The 25,882-nt window shown below is 34.4% G+C and overlaps 1 protein-coding gene across 3 annotated transcripts in view; it reads right to left on the bottom strand.

Annotated features, from left to right (window-relative positions):
• CEPT1 (choline/ethanolamine phosphotransferase 1) overlaps positions 1 to 25,882 on the bottom strand; it is a 37,598-nt gene that overhangs the window by 8,328 nt on the left and 3,388 nt on the right. For 2 of the 3 annotated variants that reach the window (XM_072834981.1, XM_072834982.1), the window contains exons 2-5: positions 22,028 to 22,436; positions 16,250 to 16,397; positions 13,938 to 14,079; positions 970 to 1,054 (exon numbers count right to left, since the gene is read on the bottom strand). In XM_072834981.1, the coding sequence (XP_072691082.1) occupies positions 970 to 1,054; positions 13,938 to 14,079; positions 16,250 to 16,397; positions 22,028 to 22,366 (714 nt within the window). In that variant the 5' untranslated portion in view covers positions 22,367 to 22,436. Of the gene's footprint in view, positions 1 to 969; positions 1,055 to 7,673; positions 7,759 to 13,937; positions 14,080 to 16,249; positions 16,398 to 22,027; positions 22,437 to 25,882 lie in introns of all 3 variants that reach the window. The other variant, XM_072834984.1, reaches the window with a different exon arrangement.

Below are 25,882 nucleotides of genomic sequence, written 5' to 3'. Positions count from 1 at the left end.
CTTGTTAGGTCAGTTTCCCTTATATTTTAAAATTAACCTGATTTTTAAGAATTGTTTGTTTAGGAGTAGTATCTATTTTGGTAAGATCACATCAAATGAATTGTAAATTCTGAAGGGGTGGTGGTAGTGATCAGCAGTTAACTGGACCAGAGATTACAAACTACCGTGACTCAAATTTGGAAAGAAAAATTCCAACTGTAAGAGCAGCTTTCACTGATACTGCATTTGATACACACTGTTCTAAATGCCTTGCATGTATTACTCATTTAACAAAAAAGAATAATCCTATGAAATAAAAACTGTGACTGTCCTCATTTTACAGAGGAGGAAACTCAGCCAAAGAGAGTTGAACACCACATAATAGGCAGTGGAGCCTACATGGAACTCAGGCAGTCTGTTTCCTAAGTCTTGGTCTGGATATTATACATATTATGATCTCTCTTTCAGAATTTTGTGGGAAAAAAAAAAATTTTGTGTTTATAGGTCAGGTTGAAAATCAAGGTCCTGGCTTGTTAAAACAATTCTATGGCACTGACTTAAATAAGCATTTATTCTGTTTGGGGGCTAGTTTATCTACTACCCCAAATTTGTTATTCAGCTTTAAACATATAATAGAAAAACTAGTAGACTCATATACCTCAGAAAGAGAAAAAAGTCTCATCTTGTCATTGGTTAACTTGCTATACTATCCGTTGTTTCCTCAGATGTAAAATGGAATGACAAATAATAATTCAAACAGCCTTTAAAAACAATAGCCCTGGAATGGACCTAATGTACCACCTAACTCCAAGTACTAAAATTCACCATGCCCCAAAGAGAAGTTTGTGTCCTACCACTGCTGTGGTTTTTCATTTTCAGAAAGAATAAAATAATTTTACACATCACCCTTTAGCTGAATTATCCTGTTTTAGAAAACACAAGCAAAAGACAACATGCATTACATGGGATACACAATGTGAACAAAGTTACCATAGATTGCCAAAAAGGTGGTCCTCCAATCACTGCCAGCAAATGCATGATTATTATGAAGATTTGCACTTCAGTCACATCAATTCTGATTAGGTACAAAAAGCCAAAAAAGCAGAATTACTCAAAACAATTTCAAGTTAATTACTTGCAAGCTTAGCAGCATTCCTCTATCATGCACAATAGAAAAAATCTCAAATATTGAGGAGAGGGGGAAAAGGAGGTGTCAAAAATTTGTTATGAGCAAAATCAAATAAAATCCAGAGGCTTTTAATTTAATTTGATGAATTTCACAGAGCAATAAAAACCCCTCCTTTCCACAAGGAAATTTCTGACTTATTGAGTTGGGCTGAAACTATAGCTTAACCTTTCCCACCAAAAAAACCAAAAACAAAAACAAAAAACCAACAAAAAAACACACATACACACACACAAAAAAAAAAACCAAAAAACCAAAACCAAAACCAAGAAAACTACAAAAACCAAGAAAAAGAAAAAAGGGGCTGGGGTAGGATATGTGTATATTAAATTTTGAGCGTCAAGCAGAGAGGACTGCATTGTACTGCTTATATAATATGAAATCTTGAAATAAGTGTTCTGTATTAGCAAGTGGAGGAAATGGTGAGTTTTTACTGAAGTAACATAAATCACTGAGATCTTACAAAACTTACTGCCCTTTAGTTATATTAATTTAATGTCTTCCACGGTAGGGGTGTGGAAAAAAATTTCAATTCTCAATCAAATTTTTATGTAGGTCAACTACCCTAAGATTTCTAGAAAGAAGAACTGAAAGCAGCCAAGAATTAGTTTTGAGGTTGCTGAAAATGATCTTATAGTCAAGAAAAGACAAACCTGGTATAAAAACAGGGCAGTAGAAATTAGAAGTCTGAAAGTCTGGAAAAAAAGAATATGGACAAAAAGATTGAGGAGCAAAGCACAAACTGGTATTCCTTTCCTTCTACAGACTAGCACTTTGTATAATCTTGAGATTATTATTCTCAGATTATTGGATCCAAAATTAAAATTCTCAGAATTTATCCTATAGATATGCTCACACAAAATGTTTGTACAAGGTTATTTATTACAGCATTATTTATAACAGGAAAAATTTTAAAGTAGCCCTCAGTGAGGGAGCAGTTACAGAAATCCTGGTACTTCCATACAACAGAATATTTGGTAGCTTTTTAAAAAAGTGGGCAGCTCCCTATATAGTGATACAGAAAATAAATATTCTATATTTTGCCAATTAATTACATAACATATTTCTGGAAGGATATATTACAAAGTAAGAACTGTGGTTACCTATTGGACAGGACAGTGTGGGAATGGACAGCTGGGAGATGAGGATGGGAAGGAGACCATACACTGCATACCTTTTTTAAAATGTTAGTTTTAAACAAAGTGAATAATTACTAAGAAGGTAATTTTTAAAAATATTAGTCTATGGAAAATAGATTATCAAAGCAGTAAGGGGATTCAATTCCCAGAGCAGAATGGAGCCCCCATTTCCAAAACTGACACTTAAAACATAATGTGAGATAGGTATGTAAGCCTCACACCCATAATAAATGACTAAGTTGAAACCAGTATCTCACAACTAAAAAACTGAGCTTTGTTTGCTCGAGTGTTTACTGAACAGAAGCTTAAGTTGCAAACATATAGTGATGTAATTATCTTTAAATACACATTTATTGGGGGTAAAAAATGGACTGAATTAGGCTAAAAAGAATCTGTAGAGCTGACCTGATGAGTGGTGTTGCCAATAAGGGGAATTACACTCAGTAGCAGATTCAGGAGACTAAGCAGGTGTCAGAGATGATCGACTCTGTCTTGGGTGGAGGAGGGCAGACATCTTACAACATTTTGCTGGATATATGAAGTAGCCTTCTGGGAGGGGAAGGGCCAGAAGTATAGAATTACAAAATAAAAATGGAGGGAACCTCATGCAATTAATCTTTGTACCTTGGATGAATGTAAAAGAGAATAGGAAACATGAAAGATCTTTACAAAGTCCCAAACTAGGATTCCTAGGTAGTTTTATGGATTAGCTTGTTTGGAAATTTCGGAAGACAGAATTTTCTAAACCATTCAGATACTGTCACTGTATTTAGACCAACAATGCCTTAATGTTAGAGACAGTCCAAAATAACTTACTTACCAGCTGTAGGTAGTTAAGAATATATTTTCCTGTTTGCTTATCTGATTTACAGGAATACTCAGTACTCCTGGATGAGTCTCTCCTGCTCTGAATGAGAACTGCCAATCACCACTCCTGGAGGTGTGGCTCTAATCTTGACTGTCAATGAAAAAGGGTGCAGTAAGAGGCCATCCCCAGAGACAGGAACTGAGCAAGCCAAGAGGACAGGTGGCAGAAGCGATTAACAATGAACAAAAGAGTCAATGATTCTATTTAGAAAAGAGCTGGTTATGTGGCAGTCCACTTTCCCCCCTTTCCACTAAGAAATCTCTTAGCATAAGCTGAATTTACTGTAACATATATTAGGAGGGAGCTCATTTCACTCCTTTTGGCTGGGGAGGAAAGAAAATTATCCAGAAGGAAGAATGTTATATAAAGGCAGGAATCTGGCATTTCTATAGTCAATTCCTCATTATTATTTTCAAAATAACAACATGGGTGATAAAATTCCCAAATGTTGGGATGACTACTTAAAAACTAAAAAACGAAAAATCCTCCATAACCACACCAAAAAAGACATATGGGAAAATAAATCTCTTTTCTACAGCATTAGATTACCATAACATAAAAGTTTCAGAGGGGGAAAATTAGAAGAAAATACACTTAATTTTCTGTAACCATGAAGGTATTTGAATTTCCTGAATGATATTGCTTTAAATAATTTATTTCTACTTTATTTTAGTTTAGGTTATCAAAGTACAAAAGGTATGTTCCTAGTTGCTGTGTACAATCCACTTAAATTACTATAGCAAGCCATCAATAAACAATGTTCTGATGGCTGTCCCAGAAGAAAAATGGAAAAGAAGCAAACCAGTTGTAGAGACTAAGGTTCCTCTTCTGATGGGAAGACTCTAATGTGGCAAAGCAACTTTGAATATTCAATAATAAATCTCCTAACAACATCTCAATGGTCTATTGACTAAGAGGTAAAAAGATCTCAAATTAATATGAGTAATTTTAACTACTAAACAGAGAACAGAAACTCTGTAGCTGGAATGAGAAACTCATGGGGCCTTCATCACAACAGAAAGGCAGCCTAGATCAGTTATTACATCAGAATTACAGGTTTAAAATGTGGCCCGGGTGTAACAACCCCAAACTACCTACGTTAACTAATTACGAAGAAAATTTCTATTTTGAGTTTCATTTTTATTTTTTCCAGTGTTCAGCAAGATACCTAACAAATGCATTTGGTTTGAATTCCAACAGACTAACTGAGGGATGTGAAGGGATTTAACTGACATTCTGTGAAAGCTGGTAAGCATGTTAATCTTTTCCCAGAATGTTTTTATGTCTTTCCACTCTAATATCAGAAATAAGACAAGTTAATCTATTTTTTCTTCCTATGTGTGACATACACATTCAAAGATATATTTGCAGCTATATTTATAACATTTTTTTGTGGTTGTTAAACTACATAGTTTAAAATGTAATTGTGTTATAATTTGGGTTGGCTATTAGCTCGGTTAACACAGAATATGCACTAGGGCTAAATTCACAATGTCCAAAAAACCCAGATTTGTACAACTTGACTTGTGAGCTAGTTATTACTTAAAAAGAATTTTGTTTGAAAAGACATCCACTTAGTGTGTCTGGAATCCTATTCAAGTATTAGAGTGCTATTAACTACTGATTTGCAATTATCTGTAAATGGATCGGAAGTTCTTGGAACTTATAACCACAACTTTTATTATACTAGAAATACCATGGGTGGGGTGAAATCTTGGTAGATTTCAATGAAGACTGGCCTAGAAATTGACCATACAGCCTTCCAATATTTTACTTTTTACCCCTGACAAGCAAACTGGGCATGGCAAGCTAAATGTTAAACATTAACCAGACTGGCAAATGATAACTATGATATTTTATGATCAAGTGGTACATACAAAGTCTAAGCATTTACTTTTGAGATAAGCTGAATTATTTAAAACCGTGTTATCTACCACATGAATGACTATATGGATCTTTCAATTATCTGGAAGACTAAAAACCAAACAATAATAATCTATCCAGTGATTTTTTTGAATAGGAAGACAAAAAAAAAAGCCAAAGGCTAGAACATTTAGTGAGTCCTCTAAGAGGAACTAAAGTTTAGGTCTCATATTTAAGAGGATAGCAGGCCCTTATACCCTTGGAAACAGAAGAATTAGGAGAGTCCTCTCATCTCATTTAGTAACAATCTTGATGGAGTAAAATGAAGGGATCACGGACCTATTCTTCCTCTCAAGCTAGCATAATCAATTCTGGAAGAAATCTGGAAACTGCTTGGAATTACTAACACAGGTCTTAAAATTAATATGATAAGAGTGGTAACAAACACTTAACTATATGCCAGGCACTATAGTTAGCACTTTACATTTGACTATTAATCTTTGCAACTATCCTAGGAGGTAGGAACTATTGCCACCATTTTATAGATGAGGAAATTCAGTTAGATAGGTTAATTGACTTTTCCACGGTTACAGAAATACATGGCAGAGCCTCGAAAGAAATTGGAAGCGTTGTACCTACACAGTACTAAAAATCTTTAGTTTTGTGATCAACTGGGGTAAAAACTCCTAAGTTTTTAACTTGTTATTACTAAGGAGCCCACACAGGATGACGCTTCTTGTATTCTAACACACCTTTCCTTAAAATGGTAGAAAACAACAGGCAATAGCATAGGAAGTTCAGATGCTAATAAGTTAAATTAACTGGAAACAAAATATAATGAACAACTATTTCTTAAGCTTATTTTTCCCCCTGAACTTTATAAAAAAAAGGAAGACCCACAAAGAAACATATGACAGTCTCATTTCAGTGATAAAATTGGTTAAAAGCAACAAATATTAGAAGCAAAAGAAAATCTCTGCAAGTTAGCAACTGATAAAATAATGTATTTCCAAAAGATTTTTCAGGATGTTAAATTTAAAATGCATGAGTTTCTAGAAACATTTTAATAGAAAAGTCTTCATAAGTACAGGTACTTTGTTATCATAGACAAGGTGAAAGTAAGTATATCCTGACTATTTTCACTAAGAACACTGAGAGAAAAGACCTTCGGTGAGTGTAATAACAACATAAAAAGCCAATAAAAATTATAAATCTAGACAACTGCAGGGAGCATCAAGTTTCAGGTCTTTGAGGAAAGTACCAGAAGACAGGTTATGGGTAGGGTGGTGCTAAAAAGATGCTACATTCTGAACTATGCACATTATTCTACCATAGGAAGGACTCCCACAAATAATTATGCAAACACATTATAAATTCAAATGAAAATGGCTCTCGTTTTGCTTCTATATAATGCCTATAGTATTTCTCAATATTTTCCAAATTCTAAGCTTATTCTGAAAAAAAAAGAAAGAAAAAAAGATGTAGACTATCCCTCACTATTAATCTGTCCCCAAAGATGTCACTTCTGCCACTGAATAAATGGATTTACAATGCTGCAAGATATCTTTCAGAAAGAACTTTGCTACCAGACTTATTATTTCTATCACATTACTGAAACATTTTAAAGCATGGAGATTCAATATAGAAAACCTAATGCAGCCTTGTATTGCTAGAATGATCTGTTATGTGTCTATATGAACAGTTCCCCAACACTCCATAAACTACAAAAAAAATGGAATTTAAACTATTTTTCTTGTGAATAAATCTTTCATACTAAAGTGTGAAGGATTCTGGACTATTCTACTGGGAAACCATTTTCTAACAAATCTTTTTGAACTTTTAAAAGTCATTAAGGTCAAAATTATAATTCTAATGTGAGAGGAAAAAGGTATTATTTATTATTTACTTTTAAAAGTATTAAGGTCAAAATTATAATTCTCATGTGAGAGGAAAAAGGTACTAAGGAAATATGTATTTTATTAAAAACAAACCAAATCTGAAAAAGGAGAGTATTCAAAAGATAGCTATAGTAACATGAAAAGCAAAGGATACTTAGTTTTAAAAGCACAACTAAGAGAAGAAAACAATAAACAATACAAATAGGAATGAGAATAGCTTCAAGGATTAATTTTTTAAAAAACCAAGGTCATTGAAAACAGAAGCAGAAGTGGTACTAGACTGCTTAAACAATATTCTACAGGAGTTAAGAGAATACATAGAACCTTTCCTACATTACTATTAAGAGTCCTCTCAACTTACTTGTCTACAGGGAAACTGCTTGCTTTATTGTTTTCAAAATATAAATACCAAAAAAAAAAAAAATCTAGTTAATGGTGGAAAGGTATTTGTTTTAAAAATATTACATAGAGCAAAAATGGTATTAGGTATAGTACGTGAGAGAGATCACTGTTTTTAGCATCAAATCACTAGAAATATTATTTTAAAAAAATTTTAATAGGGTGGATTTTTATTGCCCTATATATATTTAAATGGTTTTCTATTAACCTGTTTGTCTGTGAAATACCACCAGAAGACTTTTTATTTTTTGTAGTTTAATTACTCTGTGCATGACAAAGGTGCTGTCTTTATCAAGTTCACGCCACTGTTCATCGGACAGCATGAATATTCTAGCAGTTACCGTGAAGTTCCAGAACCAAGGTCCCAGGGTTCCTGTGAGAAGCTGGCATATTATAATTATGATCTGGGACTCTGTAACATCGAATCTATGCATAAGGAAACAAACATTTCAAAATAACTTTACTCAGAGCTTTTGCCAAAGAGCCTTATAGGTAGCAAAAACAGATTTAAAAGGTAGCATTACCCTTATAAAGACATCTAAAGATTCAATTATACAATTTATACAGTACTATTACTATCCTTATGTAAACATGTATATTTCTTACCCAAACCAAAATAGTAGAAAAGTTTAAAAATTCAAACTGTAACATACTGAATAAATGACTTGTAAATAGGAGCTGGAAACACTAAAACTAAAAATACCATCAACTCTTAATTACCCAAGTAGTGAATACTACTTGCCAAATAATCATATTATCTTTGACACAGGTCCCTTCAGTGCCAGAACCTATCCAGACTTCTCTGGACAGGAGTGCTCCCAGAAGCCCCTGTCCCTCACCTCTTCACCGCCCCACATACATCTCACCATGCTCCTACCTCTGCTATCTTAGTAGAATTAGTACATGTATGTGGAAAGGGCAAGGGGAAACTGACTTCTTTGGATATGGCTAGAACCAAATCAATCCAGTCAGCTCCTTGTCCTGTTTCCTGATAATCTCTAGTCCAGAATCTTATCTTTTTCCCTCTTTCTCTTCTTTTAATTCCATACTAAGATTGTAACTCTGTATCAGATTAGTTTATTAGTGGTAAAAATAAGTAAGATGTCCAATTCAATCACTAAAGAAGTTTTGGGACACAGCTGACAGAAAAAGTAGCGGTATACAACAGGCTTCAATTCAAAACCACATAATCAAAATTAAGAGCTGAGGAATGCTAAAGGAGATAAAAACAAGTCTATAATATTACCTGATGATCTGAGAGTTCAAGCTGCAATCTAGGCTACATTAATATGCTTAAGATATTTTAAGATATGCTCTACAGCAATTTAATAAAATTAAAATGAGGACAATCTTAATGACTGAATTACTATAAACAACAACAAAAAATACACAGGGAAGCTAGAAACTGAAAGGAAAAATCTCTGATATTTATTAGTTTATGTGATAAATCTTAAACTTCTAAAGATATAAATATCCTATATAAGCATTCAAGAGGAAGTTTCCTAATTCTTTTTTTTTTTTTTAAGTTTCCTAATTCTTAATCCACAAAAAGTGGATTATATGTTAACAGTTTGGATTACAACATTAACAGTTTTTAATTACTAGGATATCTTCAAATACTTATTCTTTAAAGGTTTCTTGGGTAAGAACTGAATTGGATTGGTCAGACTATCAGAATACATAGCCTATTCACTTTTCTCGTTTACTAGAAAAGAAAAAGTCAGAAGTTATCTACTTACATAGAAATAAACATGTGGTGGCAGAGTTTTTAGCTAATGTAAATGTGAAACATTAGAAGCATGAATTAGAAAATGTAATAAAGAGAAATACTCTGCCTGCTATAACTATAAATAATAAGTACATTGGAAATAATATTTGTGAAATTAATAGACTTATAGAAGGAACCTTAGATACCATCAAATCCAAAATTCTTGATTTACAAATTAGGAAATAGGCCTTGCTCAAGCTGAATATACAGACAATAATTTGGAGATAACACTTGAGACAAGGTATGGTCGACCTAGTTCAATTTATTATGATAATTTTTTTGTCTTGTGAAAAAATTTTTTTCCCTGAAATGGTAGAATTCTACCTTTCATAGGGTGGAGGATTTTTTTAAGGCGAGCGTTTCTGCATAAACAGTTTTATTAGAGTTTCTAAGCATTTAATTTATAATAAATGATTCTATACACATACATGTATAAATTACAGATTTTAAAATATCTAGATATATAGGGTTTAAGCCTTACGAGAGGAAACATGATCTCTTACATTCAATATAATCCATAAACATCTTAAAGAATATTTTACAAAAAAAAAAAAAGAATATTTTACAAATGTTTACAAACGAGTTTCAATTCATAATTCTTATTTTCTTCCATTGATCTGATCCTTCTGTGAAGTTCTAGCCTCTGAGCCCGGTCCCTCCCCAGTCTTTCAAATCCAGGCTAGTAAAAATCCTAATGGGCAAAGATGGGCCTAGAAGGGTCCCGATGAGCAGTACTCATCTCCGTCAGACCTCTACTAGCTCAGTCCAGAAGCACTGTCAGGACAAGGGTCTGTCTAGATGTGAAAGGTACTAATATTCTCTGTACAAGGCAGCTTTCAGCTGTGATCAGAGCAAAGCACTGGAAGATTTAGCTGATAATTTCAGGGACAATGTATCCAAATCACATTGGCTTTCACATAATATCTGACTCTGAATGGAAATTATTCAGTTTGGTTAGAGATTAATTAAATTACGGTGCCTATTTTTGGTCAAGATACTATGAGCAAACAATAGCAACTAAATTAGTGACATTAAGAGATTAAGAAAAAAATAAAAATCTCTTATTTGGTAAATATGCTATGTGGTTATTAAACACACAACAACCTGAATTATTTATGAAAAAGAAATCCTCGTGATTCTTTTCACTTGTGTGTAAACATCAAAATAAAACAAACAAAATACAAGTATTTTAAAATAAAATTCCTAAGGTATCTAAAGCTGCTTTCACTTTTCTCCAAAAAGGAGTAAGAAAAAGCAAGGGATTTTAAAAAACTTTAGTCAAATTACATTTCAGAGTTTATCTTATTCTTTTCTAATTAAAGAAAATAAAATTTGTACTTTCTCCTCCATACATATAAACTTTACTTCGATATTTAGCCTATTATACATCTGCCTATTCTCTCCATTCTTTAAAAGAATGTGAAATCTAAAATGGCATTTTTAAAATTTCTTTAGGAATATCACTATCATGCCATATGCCTCCACTATATTGGTTTTTTGATAAATACCTCCTTAAATGTAAGCACTTGCAGCACATTTCTATGAATGTTGAGAACTGCTTTTACTCTAAAAAATGGTGCAGCCTTAATATGAATGCAGTATTTCAGAAAATTATATTCAAATTTCCCAAATCAAAACCAATTCTTTGCAATACTAACAAGTCATTTAAATTGAGATATTGAATTCAAACTGGCCCCAATATTTCTATATATATATTCACAGCATTACAAAGAAGCACTGTAGTCTGAGTGGGAGAGTGTCCTCCCATCTAGCCCCTCTGCCTGTCACCATAAACTCTGGTACTGCATTTTCAAGCTCCATATATCCATCTCTCCCTTTTCCCCCCCAAATATCTTCAATCTCTTCTCTAGTCAAGTTCTTCTGTGTAAATATAAAACCCTCCTTCCTTTGAACGTATGTTCTTTCTTCTAATAGATGCCTTGCTCCTTCCCATCATCACAGCCACATATTTTGTAAGTCACCTGTACTAAATGTGTGCTTATTTATTCCTTTCACTTCTCATCCCTCTACAATCTGGCTTCTACACTACTGGATGGCCTCAAACTGCCAAATTCAGCATATAATTTTCTGTCCTCCTTTTGAGTCTTGGCAGCACTTAGCGTTGTTCTCTTTTGAAATCTCTGGCTTTTCATTCTGGTATGCCTCCTTCTCTGGTTGTTCAGTAATTTTCATAGGCTTCTTCCTAGGCTCGCTTTCTAAGTTTTCTAAGCTATTTCATTCTACTTGGATGTCTAAAATCTCTTACATACACGTTCTAGGTAGAACTTCTCCTTTCAAATAAGTTGCAAGTTCCTCTGCCTGTGGTGCCTTTCTCCACTTTCCTTCTAACCACCCATGGAGGGGAACAGGGAGTTACTCCAGTCTCTGCTCGCTCATTTGTTCTCCATAAGCAGATAGAGATGTAGTCCTAGTTTCTACCTCTTAGGCTTCTCTCCAACCTATGACGTTCTGTCTGCTTGCGCTGTTACCGCTCTAGCTCAGGCATCAGCACTCCTCACATTAATGATTCTGATGACTCCTAAGGGTCTCCTTACTTCTATCACAGTCCACTATAACTCACCCTCTGAATATTGCCAGCCTGCTTCTTCCAAACGGTCCTTTAGTCATTTCCCTGGTTTAGATTCTGCAAAGGCTAATAGACAGATTCAGGACAAAAGCCTATATTTCTTGGCAGGACACAGAAGTCCCTGATTCTCTGGATCTTCTCCAGTCTTATCTCCTGCCACTCCCCTACAGGCATCTTATGATTTAACAGTATGGGACTGTTCATAGTTGTCAAAGTACACATTTCATCACAGGAATTTATTACAAAGGATGTTCTAAGACTCGCAAATAAAAAGCTGTGATATCAAATCACTCCTAAAAACACTATTTACGGGCAGCCCTGGTGGCCCAGCAGTTTAGAGCTGCCTTCAGCCCAGGGCATGATCCTGGAGACCCGGGATCGAGTCCCACATTGGGCTCCCTGCATGGAGCCTGCTTCTCCCTCTGCCTGTGTCTCTGCCTCTCTCTTTCTGTGTCTCTCATGAATAAATAAATAAAATCTTAAAAACAAACAAAAAAACCACCATTTACTCTTTCCCCACTTGCATGGTTTATTCACTTTCCTTTTTTCAGTTCCCCTAATACATGGTTGGTACTGCTTTACTTGAAAGGGAAAGAGAATTAATTAGGGCTGATGATAAATAAGCTTTCAAATAAGGGCTTGAAAGTTAACTATGAGGTAGTAAACACTGAAATAAACTATGTTGAATCCAGATATTACAAATTCTGCTACTTTTGAAAAGTGTAACATCACTTCATCATACTATAAAAACCTTACTTAAAGGCTATAAAAACAGCATTGAGAAGAAATATCTGCACACAGTATTTCACTTACGTTTTTTAATATTAGAAATCCCTAATATTTTCTGAGCACTGATCATTCTATAAACTGCTGAAGAACACACAGGCATATGATTTTCAACTGGACACACATGTCCACTATTGTCACTAAGAGTAATGTGTACCTTAAGATGGGCCTTAAATATGTTTTCTAAACCTCTTTATTATGAAATTCTTCCAGGACAAGCTTTTAGTTAACATCCAAAATATTAATAATTATTGTTACTGTCGTAAATTAAGGACATCTTAAGTTCTATTTAAATAAGTGTAGCAAAAATCATTTGAACTAAACTTGTAAGAATTTCTGTGCATTCTGGCTGTTACAAGACCTAGAAAACAAAGTTTATGAGAAATCTAAAATTTAAATATCCATTAATAATTGATCTTAAAAAGACTAGGTTAAGATGTTCTATCATTTTCAATCAGAGACTTTTATTTGGATATTTCATGAAGTATTCAGTCTTTTCTCAAGTTCTTTCTCTTTTAATCCTACACCATGAAATAAATAAGACTAGCTTGAGCAGTGTAAACAGGATCTGTGATACTTAATTAAACACTAGTTGATGAATTCCATCCTTTACCTCATTCCAAGACTAGTTTACTCATTAATATTTAAAGAAAAATACTGATGACCAAGTAGCAACCATTCATTTTAGAGTTTGAAAGGAATTTGTATTTCATTTTTAAAATTCTCAGGCATTTTGTTGGTGGTAGTAAATTATTTATTTATTTGTTTGTTTATTAATTTATTTATTTATATTTTTAAAAGATTTTATTTATTTATTCATGACAGACAAAGAGAGAGAAGCAGAGACACAGGCAGAGGGAGAAGCAGGCTCCATGCAGGGAGCCCAATGTGGGACTTGATCCCAGGTTTCCAGGATCACACCCCAGGTCAAAGGTGGTGCTAAACCGCTGAGCCACCACTGGGGCTGCCCGGTGGTAGTAATTTATATGGTATGTCATGTCAGCCCAATTATCAAGAGCTTAGATTTTCATAGATTCATAAATACTATGAAAAGAAAAAAATCTAATTAAACTATGATATTTAGAGATGAGAGTTGTTCTTTGCTGTCATAACTATCTTACCTTTCCTGAGAATGCATTTTCGTATGTCAAAAGAAAACTAAGTTAAGGAGAATAACAACAGGAAAATACAGTGAATTTATCTGGGAGAAAAACAAATGGGTATGAGTGAGGAGAGGCTACTGCTTTTCATATTATTTTAAAAATATTTGTTGAGAGGTTCTAATATTTTCTTTTAAACAGTATGATAGGACAACATAGACCACTGGCAGCTATAATGAGTTTTAAATTTATTTTATTTGCTAAACTAATTTAGTACTCCGATTAATTCCTAATATTGAAATACCTAATTGTAACAGAAACCATATCTGAAAGAGGAAACATATTACCATCAAGCGTTACTTACATTCCAAATCGCAATGTTCCAGAAACATACGTCTGCCAGTGTGCACAATAGAACATAAATGTCCCAGCAAAACAACAAAAAAACATCCAGTCAGGGTTTGTCCCCAGCTGCACTGCGATACAAGTTCCAAGAACCACAAAAACTGCAAGAGAAAGATTACAATAAAAACTGAACAATCTAAATAATCAACATTAACTGAGCTGGGAATTATTTTATTTTATTTTATTTTTTTTATTTATTATTTTAATAATTTATTTTTTATTGGTGTTCAATTTGCCAACACACAGAATAACACCCAGTGCTCATCCTGTCAAGTGCCCCCGTCAGTGCCCGTCACCCATTCACCCCCACCCCCTGCCCTCCTCCCCTTCCACCACCCCTAGTTCATTTCCCAGAGTTAGGAGTCTTTATGTTCTGTCTCCCTTTCTGATATTTCCCACACATTTCTTCTCCCTTCCCTTATTGGGAATGATTTTAGATTAGGCAAAAAGAAGACTTGCTATGAATGTACAATCTTCTCTCAGTTATCCAGGGTACCAGGAAAGCAGGATATAATCTTTTACATTACCTTTCCCCTCAAAATTTCAGTGTCTTCACTATATCACATAGTGAAACCAAATCAAAAGCAACTAAAATACTTGAGCATTTTATTGAGTATTCTCCCAACTTAGTGATAGTGATAATAATGAACAGTAAAAAATTACAAGCCAGAGTGAGAAACAAAACAAAACCCATCCCCTATACTTCAGTTTCCTTACTTTTAACATGACGATAAAAACCAGAAAAAAATAAATCAGTATTGTAAAGGATTTCAAATAGTACCTGAAATACTATGTGATTTTTGAAAAAAAGAAAAACTAAAGGCCTAAATAATTCACAAAATGACGGATTTTTTAGATTCATAGCTATCTTTTCTTATGTAGTAAATATAATTATGAGTGTCTTATATAGAAAAATACTTCCTATAAAAGTTTAGAACTCAAACTATAGAACAAAAATGATCATTACTTGGGACGCCTGGATGGCTCAGCAGTTGAGGGTCTGCCTTCGACTCAGGGCGTGTCCCCCGGCTCCTGGATTTGAGTCCCATATTGGGCTCCCTACAGGGAGCCTATTTCTCCCTCTGCCTGTGTCTCTGCCTCTCTCTCTGTGTATCTCTCATGAATAAATAAATAAAATCTTAAAAAAAATTATCATTTAAAAAATAGGATACCTATCATTCCATAGTCACCCAATTATAATGTCCTTTCAAGATGCCCAACAAGCCTCTGTATTCAGTGGAAGTCTTGAATTTTTCTTTAGTACTGAGTTATAAGTGCTTAGCTACTCACTTTCCTCTACTAAGTGGGGTATTGTTGGGACGTATTAAAACAATGATTTTCACATGAACCTACAACTGCAAACTGAGTTTAAGAGGTAAAACTATCGCAGGGCTGTTTGTTTCTTTTAAAAATATTTTAAATGCTATGCCAAGTGACAAGAAACCAAAAGAAAACCTAAAAAAAAAATATGTGTGTGCATAAGGGGATAGGGGTATTCCTATCAGGAAGAGTAGTTAGAAACTGTCATTTAGGTCTAAATCTCTAAATCTCTTTTCCCTTTAAAAAAGTACAATATTATTTTTTTTAAAGTACAAAATTATACTATCTATAATGTAAGATATCGTAACTCATCTATTGCCTTTAGTATATTTCTTTTTAGTGTTTTTATCTGAGTCCATTACCAGTCCAGGTCAGCAACATAATTTTAAACATCAACAGAAGATCCATTTAAATATAAAGACCACGAATTTCCTAGTCTCCCACTATTGTACTAGTCTATAATTTGTGAGATTTTTGATGATGACAATTATGCCCTAAGATTTTTTTTTTTTTAAGATTTTTATTTATTTATTCATGAGAGACACAGAGAGGCAGAGACACAGGAGAGGGAGAAGCAGGCTCCCTGCAGGGAGTCCATGTAGGACTTGATTCCCCAGACCGGGATCACACCCCGAGCCAAAGGCAGATGTTCAATCACTAAGCCACCCAGGTGTCTCTATGCCCTAAGATTTTAAAAACAACAGATGCCAAAAGAATAATATTTAGGTTTAAAAATAACTTACGTAGAAATTAACTTAATTTCTAAATTTCCCCATATAGCCAATAATGAACAAATGTTAACCATATTTATAGTCTTTTGAAAACTTTAAAGCTTGATATAAATCACTTATTCTGATAACTAGCATAACATAAACCTCTTATTTATTCCAACATTGTTCATCACATTACTTTTATCACTATTAATCATTAACATTAAAAAATCAACAATACCTGTTGATAGTGAATCACAACCATGATCAAAAAGTTCTCCCAAAGGAGAGCTACTATTAGTTCTTCTTGCCTGTTTCCCATCTATAGCGTCCAAAGACTGATAAATGAAAAGGCCACATGCACAAGCAATGTATGCCCACAGAGGAGCCTGTGAAACAAAGAAACACAAGAGTTATTAAGATATTCATTACTATGTTTCACTGATACATTTTTACTTGCAGATACTTTATCTTCATTCTCCAGAGAAGTACTACTGGTTGGAAGCTATGGGAGAGAATCCAAGGGCTACTTAATGAAAAACTTTTTTTGAGACAATCGGAAGTATAAAAGAATCCAATTCTGTGCTTTGTATAGGTGCTCAAACAGATGTTGGATAACTGCTTCATAAGGTTATATAAGAGATCAGACTAGGTAACTTCCATAAGATTCTTCTTAACGTTTAGCTTCTAAGAGTCAATCAAAAAATAATCTAATATAGTTTATTCCAAATTGTATCTTTCAAGATGTCTACAGTTCTTACATGAAGAAAATGAATCTCATGCTACCCTCCTCTGGGAAACACTGGGTTACACAATGTTAAAGAGACTTCTCTATTGCAGGACGACTTCTAGCCCTTCAGGTTGCTCATGTACATTATGGATATTCAAGAAGGGGGACATGAAAAAAAAAAAAAAAAAAGAAGGGAGACATGATATGCTGTCTTTTTCCAAATTTATTAGAGCATGTAACCTATTTTCAACACACTTCTTCAATGTTCCATGGAACAGCACCAGCGAAATGATGAGCTAGTACACAGAGTGCTTAGAACATTATTTTTCAAATACTTATGGTCACATTTTCAAGGAATAATTTCTCTTTTCCCAGACAGCAATTGAACCACTAATAACAGATTTAAATGTTGGGTGTTAAGAAAGGAGGGCTTCTATTTGACATGTTGTTCTTCAAGAATATAGAAGAGTGTTTTATATTACTTTTCACTATTTTCCCATGCCTGAGCCATGAAAAAAATTCTATAATCACAAGGTATTTTCTCAAATATCAGTTATCAAGTTAAACTGAGTGTTAAATGCCCACAGTAGCAAATTAAAACTACTCAGAGCTGCAAGTAATATTCATATTCTTGACTGCAAAGAGGTTTCTCTCAAAATTCTATTTAGTTCTCAATATTAAAGGTAAGAATCTTCTCTTAAACATTTTCTTTGAGTCTCATATGTTAGAACACTGAAGCTGTCAAAAGGACCATAGCATAAGCCAGAGTTACAAACCCTGAAAACAATCACTGTGATTATGTAAGCATGCTTTATTGCAAGCTCACTGGACCGATTAATCTTGTATGATTAAGAACCCCACCTTCCAGACTTTGAGTCTACCTCCTCTTGCTCTTAAAGGAATCTAGTAACTCTCTAGAGCTACACTGTCATACACAGTAGCTATCAGACATGTGCAGTTATTTTAGTTTAGACTAAAATTAAATAAAACTAAAAACTCAGTCCCTCAGCTACACTAGGCACATTTCAAACGTTCAACAGCTAGATGTGGCCATGGCTATCATACTGGATCAAACAGACATAGAACATAACCATCATCACAGAAATTTCTATTGGACAATACTGTTTTACAGGACCAGAAAGCTAGGGACTTCTTGGGGTCTAAACTTAGGATTTTAATGGGGGCAATGTGTTAGTCTGTAATAGAGACAACTTCAACTATTAGTATACATGCAATCCTAGAAAATGTTGAGATAGTAACCACGTATGTTTTAAGAGAAAGCAAGGTCTTGTGGTCTTCAGATGATTCTTACTGTCAATCTGTAGAATACTAATATTTATATATCTCTTCCTTGTTTTCACTGTTTCACAACTTGGAAGTGTTTTAGGAAGAAAGTTTTCTCATTCAAGAATAGGCCTGGTCTCAGCTGGGTTAAGAGTCTGAGAGATACACTGAATCAATAAAGGAACACATGTATCATTCAGGGAATCATCACACCCTGGTAGGTGGGTGGGGAAGAACCAGAATAGGCAAAAAATCTTATCACAATCAGGCAATGAAGTGACTTGCAAAATGTTGCAGAGGTGTTCTTATATGAGACAACTCAGGTGAAAAATTCTAAGAAATATGGTTTTACTGAGCTTCTGAAACAGAACTGTGGGGTTTACATATGTACAAATGTGTACCTATGCTGATGCAATAGTGTTGTTTTTTTTCTTTTTCTAGGAAGATACATCAAAAACTTGTTTATGTTATATATGAGAAGAGAAATTAGAGGTAAGGCGTGGGAAGGAGAGTAAAAGAGATTTTACTTTTGTTTTATACTTTTGTTTGAATTTTTCATCTATGTAATGTTTCCCCTTTCCTTTTTAATGTCAGTAGGAATTAACTGGGCAATGAGATTATGGGCAATGTGCCACTTTAATTTTCTTTCCATTCTTCTAGATTAAAAAAAAAAATCTAAAGTTTTTCAGTGAGTTAGTTGAAAAACATTAAATTTGGCAATATAAAACAAAATGAACATTAAAACAAAAAACTCTTATGATCATATTCCAAAAAGTTGTAAACACACACACACAGACACACACACATATTTAAAGCTCTTATTGGTAATAGCACATGGCTCAGTTCTGGTTTTCCTGTGTATAAAATAGCTAACACCAATTTCTTTTACCTGTCTTATGTGGCGAGGGTAACTGAAGCGTATGTATAATACATCAACTGCAAGATAAATTCCAAATTAACTCATGAAACTAAAGCCAGAGCTACTAGCTGATGAGATTTAAATAGTCTCAGAAACAGATCATGAGGATATTTTGGTATCCACATAAAAGGGGTTAAGTTTACATTTCTACCTCAGAAATGTGAAAAATAAGGGGTGATTTTTCCTTTATCTGAAGAGGTTTTTTTCTGACAAAAAGGCAAACTCCACTGACACCATCACAATAGTAACATTCTTTTCTACTAGAAAGATCAGTATCTGAAATGCTAATGTATTAAAAAAATCAGTAACACAAAAAATATATGGAAAGTTCGTAATACCTGAGGATATGAAATTTAATATTCACCCACTGGAACAAGGCCCAAAGGAATCAGAGCTGAAATGAATGAGAAAGTCCCTGGGTAATAAATTTATGGAACTCTTTGACTCCAAAACAGTGATAAAGAAAACAATATAAGAAATTGAATAAGGACTTCTATAAATTGTGATTCCATATATAATATATTATTAGAAGAAATCAAGAATTTCTTGATTGTGACCCCTCTTCACAATAAGAGGGAGGTTGTGGGGAAGAACAATGTACATACTTAATGTTTTTGACCAATGAAATATAACCACCTGTTGAATATTATATGTTAGGTACTCTGAATGGATAATCTTATTTCTCTTATACTACAAAATAAAATTTCAAAGGATAAACTGTGACCTGGAGAATTTACATAAATTATTGAAGATTACAGAGATAATAAGGACATACCATGGAAGACAGCCATGGCCTATTTAACTCACTGTGATCTAAAGCCTAATAAGGATTTCTACTGTACAGCTATAAATGCATCCAGGCATAGCTTTTGTAGGACACTACCTTCCCTTGCAGAGCACCAGTGGCTCAATCATATGATTCCCTTGCAGAATCATACCTTGATTCTTCCTAGCAGCAATTCTGAAAAGTTCTCTTTTCTCTTCAATTTTGATTAGAATAGTTCCCATTCTGTAAGTTTCCTCAAAGATTTAAACTAATTCTAGGATTACTCCAATAATGCCAAATCACTTAAGTACAAAGGCTGAAGAAAAGTACTATAAGGAACATGGTAGGTACTTGGTACACTCTAGGGTATTCAAGAAATGACTATTAATGGTTGAACTACCTTTGAACTTGCCCTCAGTCCCTGATCATGGAACTAGCTTAGAATTGTTGGAGGGCTTCTTTTAGAATCAACACAACTCCTTGTTTTTCTGCTGAATCTCTAAGGATGTGTGAGAGCTGGACCAAATTCCTCTGGAAGGGTCTATCAGGTCCTCAAATAAGCCACAGATAAAATAGTTCAAAGGGCATGTGATAAAGAATCCCAGGACATGGGGCAGCCCGGTGGCTCAGCGGTTTAGCACTGCCTTCGGCCCAGGGCGTGATCCTGGAGACCCGGATTGAGTCCCATGTCAGGCTACCTGCGTTGAGCCTGCTTCTCCCTCTGCCTGTGTCTCTGCCTCTCTCTCTCTCTCTCTCATGAATAAATAAAAATCCTAAAAAAAAAAAGGAATCCAGGACACAACAACCATACTGATTTTTGGTTTTTAAGTTTCCTGATTGATATAAAGCAAAATAAGATGACAGAAAATCAGAAGTATACCCATATAATGTGTATGGACTGGATTTGTATAGTAAAAGAGGAATTAAAAGTATTCAAGAGTGAGAAGGAAATGAACACCTGGGAGAAGATTGAAAAAAAAAATAGGGATCCCTGGGTGGCGCAGCGGTTTGGCGCCTGCCTTTGGCCCAGGGCGCGATCCTGGAGACCCGGGATCGAATCCCACGTCGGGCTCCCGGTGCATGGAGCCTGCTTCTCCCTCTGCCTGAGTCTCTGCCTCTCTCTCTCTCTCTCTCTCTCTCTCTCTCTATGACTATCATAAATAAATAAAAATTTAAAAAAAAATATTACAGGTAACTGTGATGTTCAGTAGCCATTAACTTTAAGAGCTATAAGTGGAAATAAATTGATGGAAATAGAAAGGGATAGATAGGTTTGAATGGTGATAATTTTATCGCAAAGAACAAATCATCTGAAAAGACTACTTAAAAATGATTACTTCAAGCACAAAGCAAGGTAAAGTCCATAATGTGACCATTTTGAGTTCATATGGTTCAGAGGTACCTCTGACACCTTTAGTTGAGGATCACCTTCTATTTTGGTTATCTGGGACTCATCACTTGGATTAATATAGGCACAACAAATGTTTCTGATTCTCTTCCATTTATCTAGCTACTTTCATTTCCTTTTTATCAAGGACATTTTAAAACCAAAGAGATAAACATTAATTTACCTATTCCAATGAAGAGTTCTAGTTTCCAGTTTTGGTTTTAAGTAATGAGTAGAGAGGGTAAAATAAGGACCAGCAGTAGAGACTTGTATTTAAGAAGGCCTAGGAAAAATAGTCTTTGTCAGCAGTAACTGCTCCCCTTCTTAACAGCAGCCATTGCAGGATACAGAACAGGAAATGCGTTATGTTGACATTTTCTTATATATCTTTTGCCTTGTTAGAATAGAGATATACCTGAGGTCTATCAGTCACATATATTTACAGGAAGAGAAAAAGGATATTCAAACAATTCTCACTGGAATGGAGAGGAAACAAATCACTTTTGTTAAGACTGATTTATAGCTGTGCCATTTCACTACCAGAGATTTTTTCTCTCATCATTTTAAACTTTGCTAAGATTTCATTCATTCAGCTCTTAAAATATTTAAAAAAAAATTCAGTCATTTTTTAAAACTTTTTTATATTGAGATTAACTAATTTTAAAAGGAATATCGTACACATTAATCCTTGGTAATATTAATTTACCTACTAGAATCAGACTCTACCCTTTGCTTCTAGTTTTCATAAACAGAGAGTATAAAATAGATTGTAGTCATGAGCTTTATTAATAGTATAGGTGATACAATATTTCAAAGCAGTTGATATGTAGCTGTCAAATCGTCTTATCTTTAGCTAAAATGGACCTAAGAATCCCAATTACAGCATTTTGGGTATATAACAGATGCTCAAATCTGTTAAAAAATTAATCTTACCTGCTCTGTAGCTGTGGGACAGTAGAAGACTAATAAAACAGTTGTACAGATGTTTATTGACAATCCAATGATGGTGATGAGATTTGGGGCAATCCAGGAGGGAACTCGTCCAACTAGCCATTCCCAGTACCCTTGCATTAAGGGCTCAAGCAGGGACCGTCCAGCACTCTGATATCTGTGTTCTTCTAGCCGCTTTAGTTGGTGCCTTGACAATGGTGGTGTAGGTAACTGAAACAATTTATTTAATACACATCCTGGAGTACTTATATGACCGAAGCCCATAGTGGACTCCGGGTGAGAATCTCCACATCGTTTCCTCGTTGACCGATGCCCACTCATGGATCTTGGCTGCCTTTTATTTAAAAGAATAATTTATCTTGTTTCACAGCTTTTTGTGGCTGATCTTTACCTGAAAAAAGAGAAAAAGATACATCTGTCAATCACTATTTATATCAATGTCAGTAAATTTTAAAAACAAACTGGTAATAGTAATGCTATCAGATCAGAACACCAGGAATTTGTTTTTAGTTCTTGTTACTGATGGTGTGAGCCAAAAGAAGTCAAATAACTTCACCCTCAGGTGAAAAATATTTTTTTTTAAAGATTTTATTTATTTATTCATAGAGACACAGCTAGAGAGAGAGAGAGGCAAAGACACAGGCAGAGGGAGAAGCAGGCTCCATGCAAGGAGCCCGACGTGGGACTCGATCCCGGGTCTCCAGGATCACGACCTGGGCTGCAGGCGGTGCTAAACCGCTGTGCCACCGGGGCTGCCCTCAGGTGAAAAATATTAAGGGATTTTTATAGTAATATGCTTCTTGATACCTTATAGTTTGACTTCAAACCTCTCCCATTTTTTTTTCTATCTCACACTAATTTCAGTAATATAATGGAACAAATTTTAGAAATCATTTAGAAATGATTTCTAAAATCATTTCTAAATGATTTCTAAACCTAATCATTTCACATACATGGACAACAGGTCCAAAGGCATCCCCAAAGATAGCTAGCAAATTAGTGTATCAGAGGAATGATTTGAATAACATGGGTCTTACATAAGATTTTTATTTCATGCTAATTGGGCACTTATATACTAACATTCGAAGCACATTTCATATATTAACTCATTTAATCCTTATAACAACTCTATCTAGAAGGTAAGGATTATTAATTATTCCCATTTTTACAGAAAATGAAAGTAAGGCACAGGAGCTAATTAACTTGCCCAAACTCATACAGCTGGTAAATGAGGTTCATACGAACATAGGATTTCTACCTGAGATAAACTGAAAGAAAAAACTTATGAAGTGGAAAGGGATAAAGGGATATATATTGGCAACCTATCAGGCAGGGATGAAGAGCAAAAAAAAAAAAAAAAAAAAAAAAAAAAAACAAAACAACCCTAAGTGTCAGAGGACAGGATATATGTATTACCAAAGTGACCTGATGAACTGAGGTAGTAAGAAGTGTTAAGTGTATTAAGTGATGACTGTTCATAAAGGACACTGAGTTTAATCCCTGAGGTACTTACACTTGACTTAGAAAAGATTACAGATAATATAATTATTATAAATTCCTAAGCAACATAAGAAAATAATGACAAAACTATTTTCAAGATTAAAGGGTAATTAAATATATTTATCAGCGAAAAGTAGTGAGAACACTCAAAAACTAGTATGATGACTTCAAATGTTTGAAATGGTAAGCACCTAAAAGAGGGTGATAAAAATAAAAATGTGAAAGCCAGTCAAATCTATATGTAATTTCTATTTAGAAGGAAGAATCAAGGGAAAGCACTTAGGGAATTAAACATGAAAGGTGAGGAAGGAACAGAAGAAAACATGAATCAACAGAGACTAAAAAAGGGAAGTTAGGAAAGAAAACCAGTTATTTTGGCTTGGAGGGTGATGGAAGGGGGATCTGGAAATGGAGGTTAGAAAGACATAACAGTAACTTTTAAGGAGACATGTTTTAGACAAGCTCAAATCCTGGAGTTTAAGCAAGTGATGAAAATTTCAAGTTACCAACTCTGGATGAAGTCTAGTTTTGTTTTGTTTCTTAAATTAGAAAAGTTCTCAAAAGGATTAAGTATGAAGAAAAAAAGGAAAATAATAAAGAACTTGCAGGAAACTTAGGGTTACACAGCAGAAGAAATGGAAGCCATAAAAGAACAAACAGGTGGGGGGGGGGGGGCGTGTGGATTTCAATAGAACTAAAAGGGTAGTGGCATCAAACCAAAAGAGGTGTACTTTGATCTTTTGGTAGAAAGCTATCTAGAATGCAACATGAAATTACCAGAAATGTTCCACTATGGGAATGCAGAAGGTGATACAGAAAGTAGGACATTTCAACAATGGACCCAGTATCAAACATGCCCAAGACTACTTAGTCTCTATTCCCATACATATCGAGTTCCAAAGTTCCAATGTCACTAAGAATCTACATTGACAACCAAAATCCCAATTGTGTATCTCAATAATAGGCTCAGCAAAAAAGTTCTGTAATTTTCAATTGCCTTAAATAAAATTTCAAAAGTCTTAAAAGAATCATCAGTGCCACAATTCACTTAAGGTGCTCTGAAATAAATATACTGAAATAATTTTCAAACCAAGGTAAATAAAAATTACTATTATTTCAAAGAATTCTTCTACACGCCCAACTGTATCACAAAACAATTGACTAATGTCAAACTGGTTATAAGATCATTTTAAAGAAAGTGACAGATAACTGCCAAAAACTTAACTTTATAGTAGGCAAATTTTCTATAGTCAAATTAGAAGACGCATCTTCATGTTTGGTGAGCTATAATCCATCAGCTTTTGCAAAATTCAACTTAAAATGGGATAAAAAGTTTAGTCATCTCAATTTATATTTTATTATTGTAGCATTCCATTTTCCTATTGTAAAAAAACAAGTGACATATTGAGGGTGCTGGCCTGCTTTTGGCACTAAGCAACTACAAGCAACTGATCCTATGGTTTTAAGTTTGAGCATTTGGCAGGATTATATGATAAACTGATACCTTCCTTCTGAGTGTTTCCCCCTTCTGACCTAGATTTTTTTTTTTTACCTTTCATTTCTCTTTTAGAAAAATCTAAATTTTGACTAACCTTTCTAGATCTAGCCATTACATAATTCTTGCATAAATAAAAAAGCCAGTGAGTTTTTAATTTCAATTTGGCAACATTGTCTCTGTGAAGCTATTAGCAACAAGTTTGCAAATATAAATTCAGACACATGAAGCCTGACATACAGGTATCTACTTTGCTTTCAATACACATTGATGAACAAAGAGGTTGCTATCACTGCCACAAATTCATCTCCACTCTTCCTTCATCTGATCATATCTGACACCCAGAGGTTACTGCATTCAAACCACCTCAGGAAAACAGGAGCTTTTGAACTTTAGTAAATGAAAGTAAGCATATCTCAAGGGAGTGCAACAGGGTAGGTGACTATAACAAGATGACTGAACTTTATGGGGAAAAAGGGAAATAAGATGAGCGATGGGAATATGAAATGGAGAAACAAATAGTACTAAAGTTATTCTAGCCACTTGAGATTTTTTACCTAGAGTCAGGCCTATGCCTAAAAGAGTGAAGAGAAAACTGTCCTTTCCCTGCGCCACACTATAAGGAACTAAAATAATAAAAGGAGCTAAAATTTATTGCTGGCTATCCTGGTAACCACCAGTCATAAGATTTTCTGAGAAAATTAATTCCAAGTTCCAAGCCAATACTGAGTGGAGTAAACAAGACAGACATGGTCCTGGTTCCCATGTCCAATTGGAAAATAAAAACAGGTAGACAAGCAAATAGCATTACACATTGTGATGGGTGCTATAAGGAAAAGTGT

The sequence above is a fragment of the Canis lupus genome, chromosome 8 (genome assembly GCF_048164855.1).
Source record: "Canis lupus baileyi chromosome 8, mCanLup2.hap1, whole genome shotgun sequence".
Taxonomy (NCBI): Eukaryota; Metazoa; Chordata; class Mammalia; order Carnivora; family Canidae; genus Canis; species Canis lupus.
Note: the sequence above shows the minus strand (reverse complement) of the source record. Positions and strands in the feature narration are given on the sequence as shown.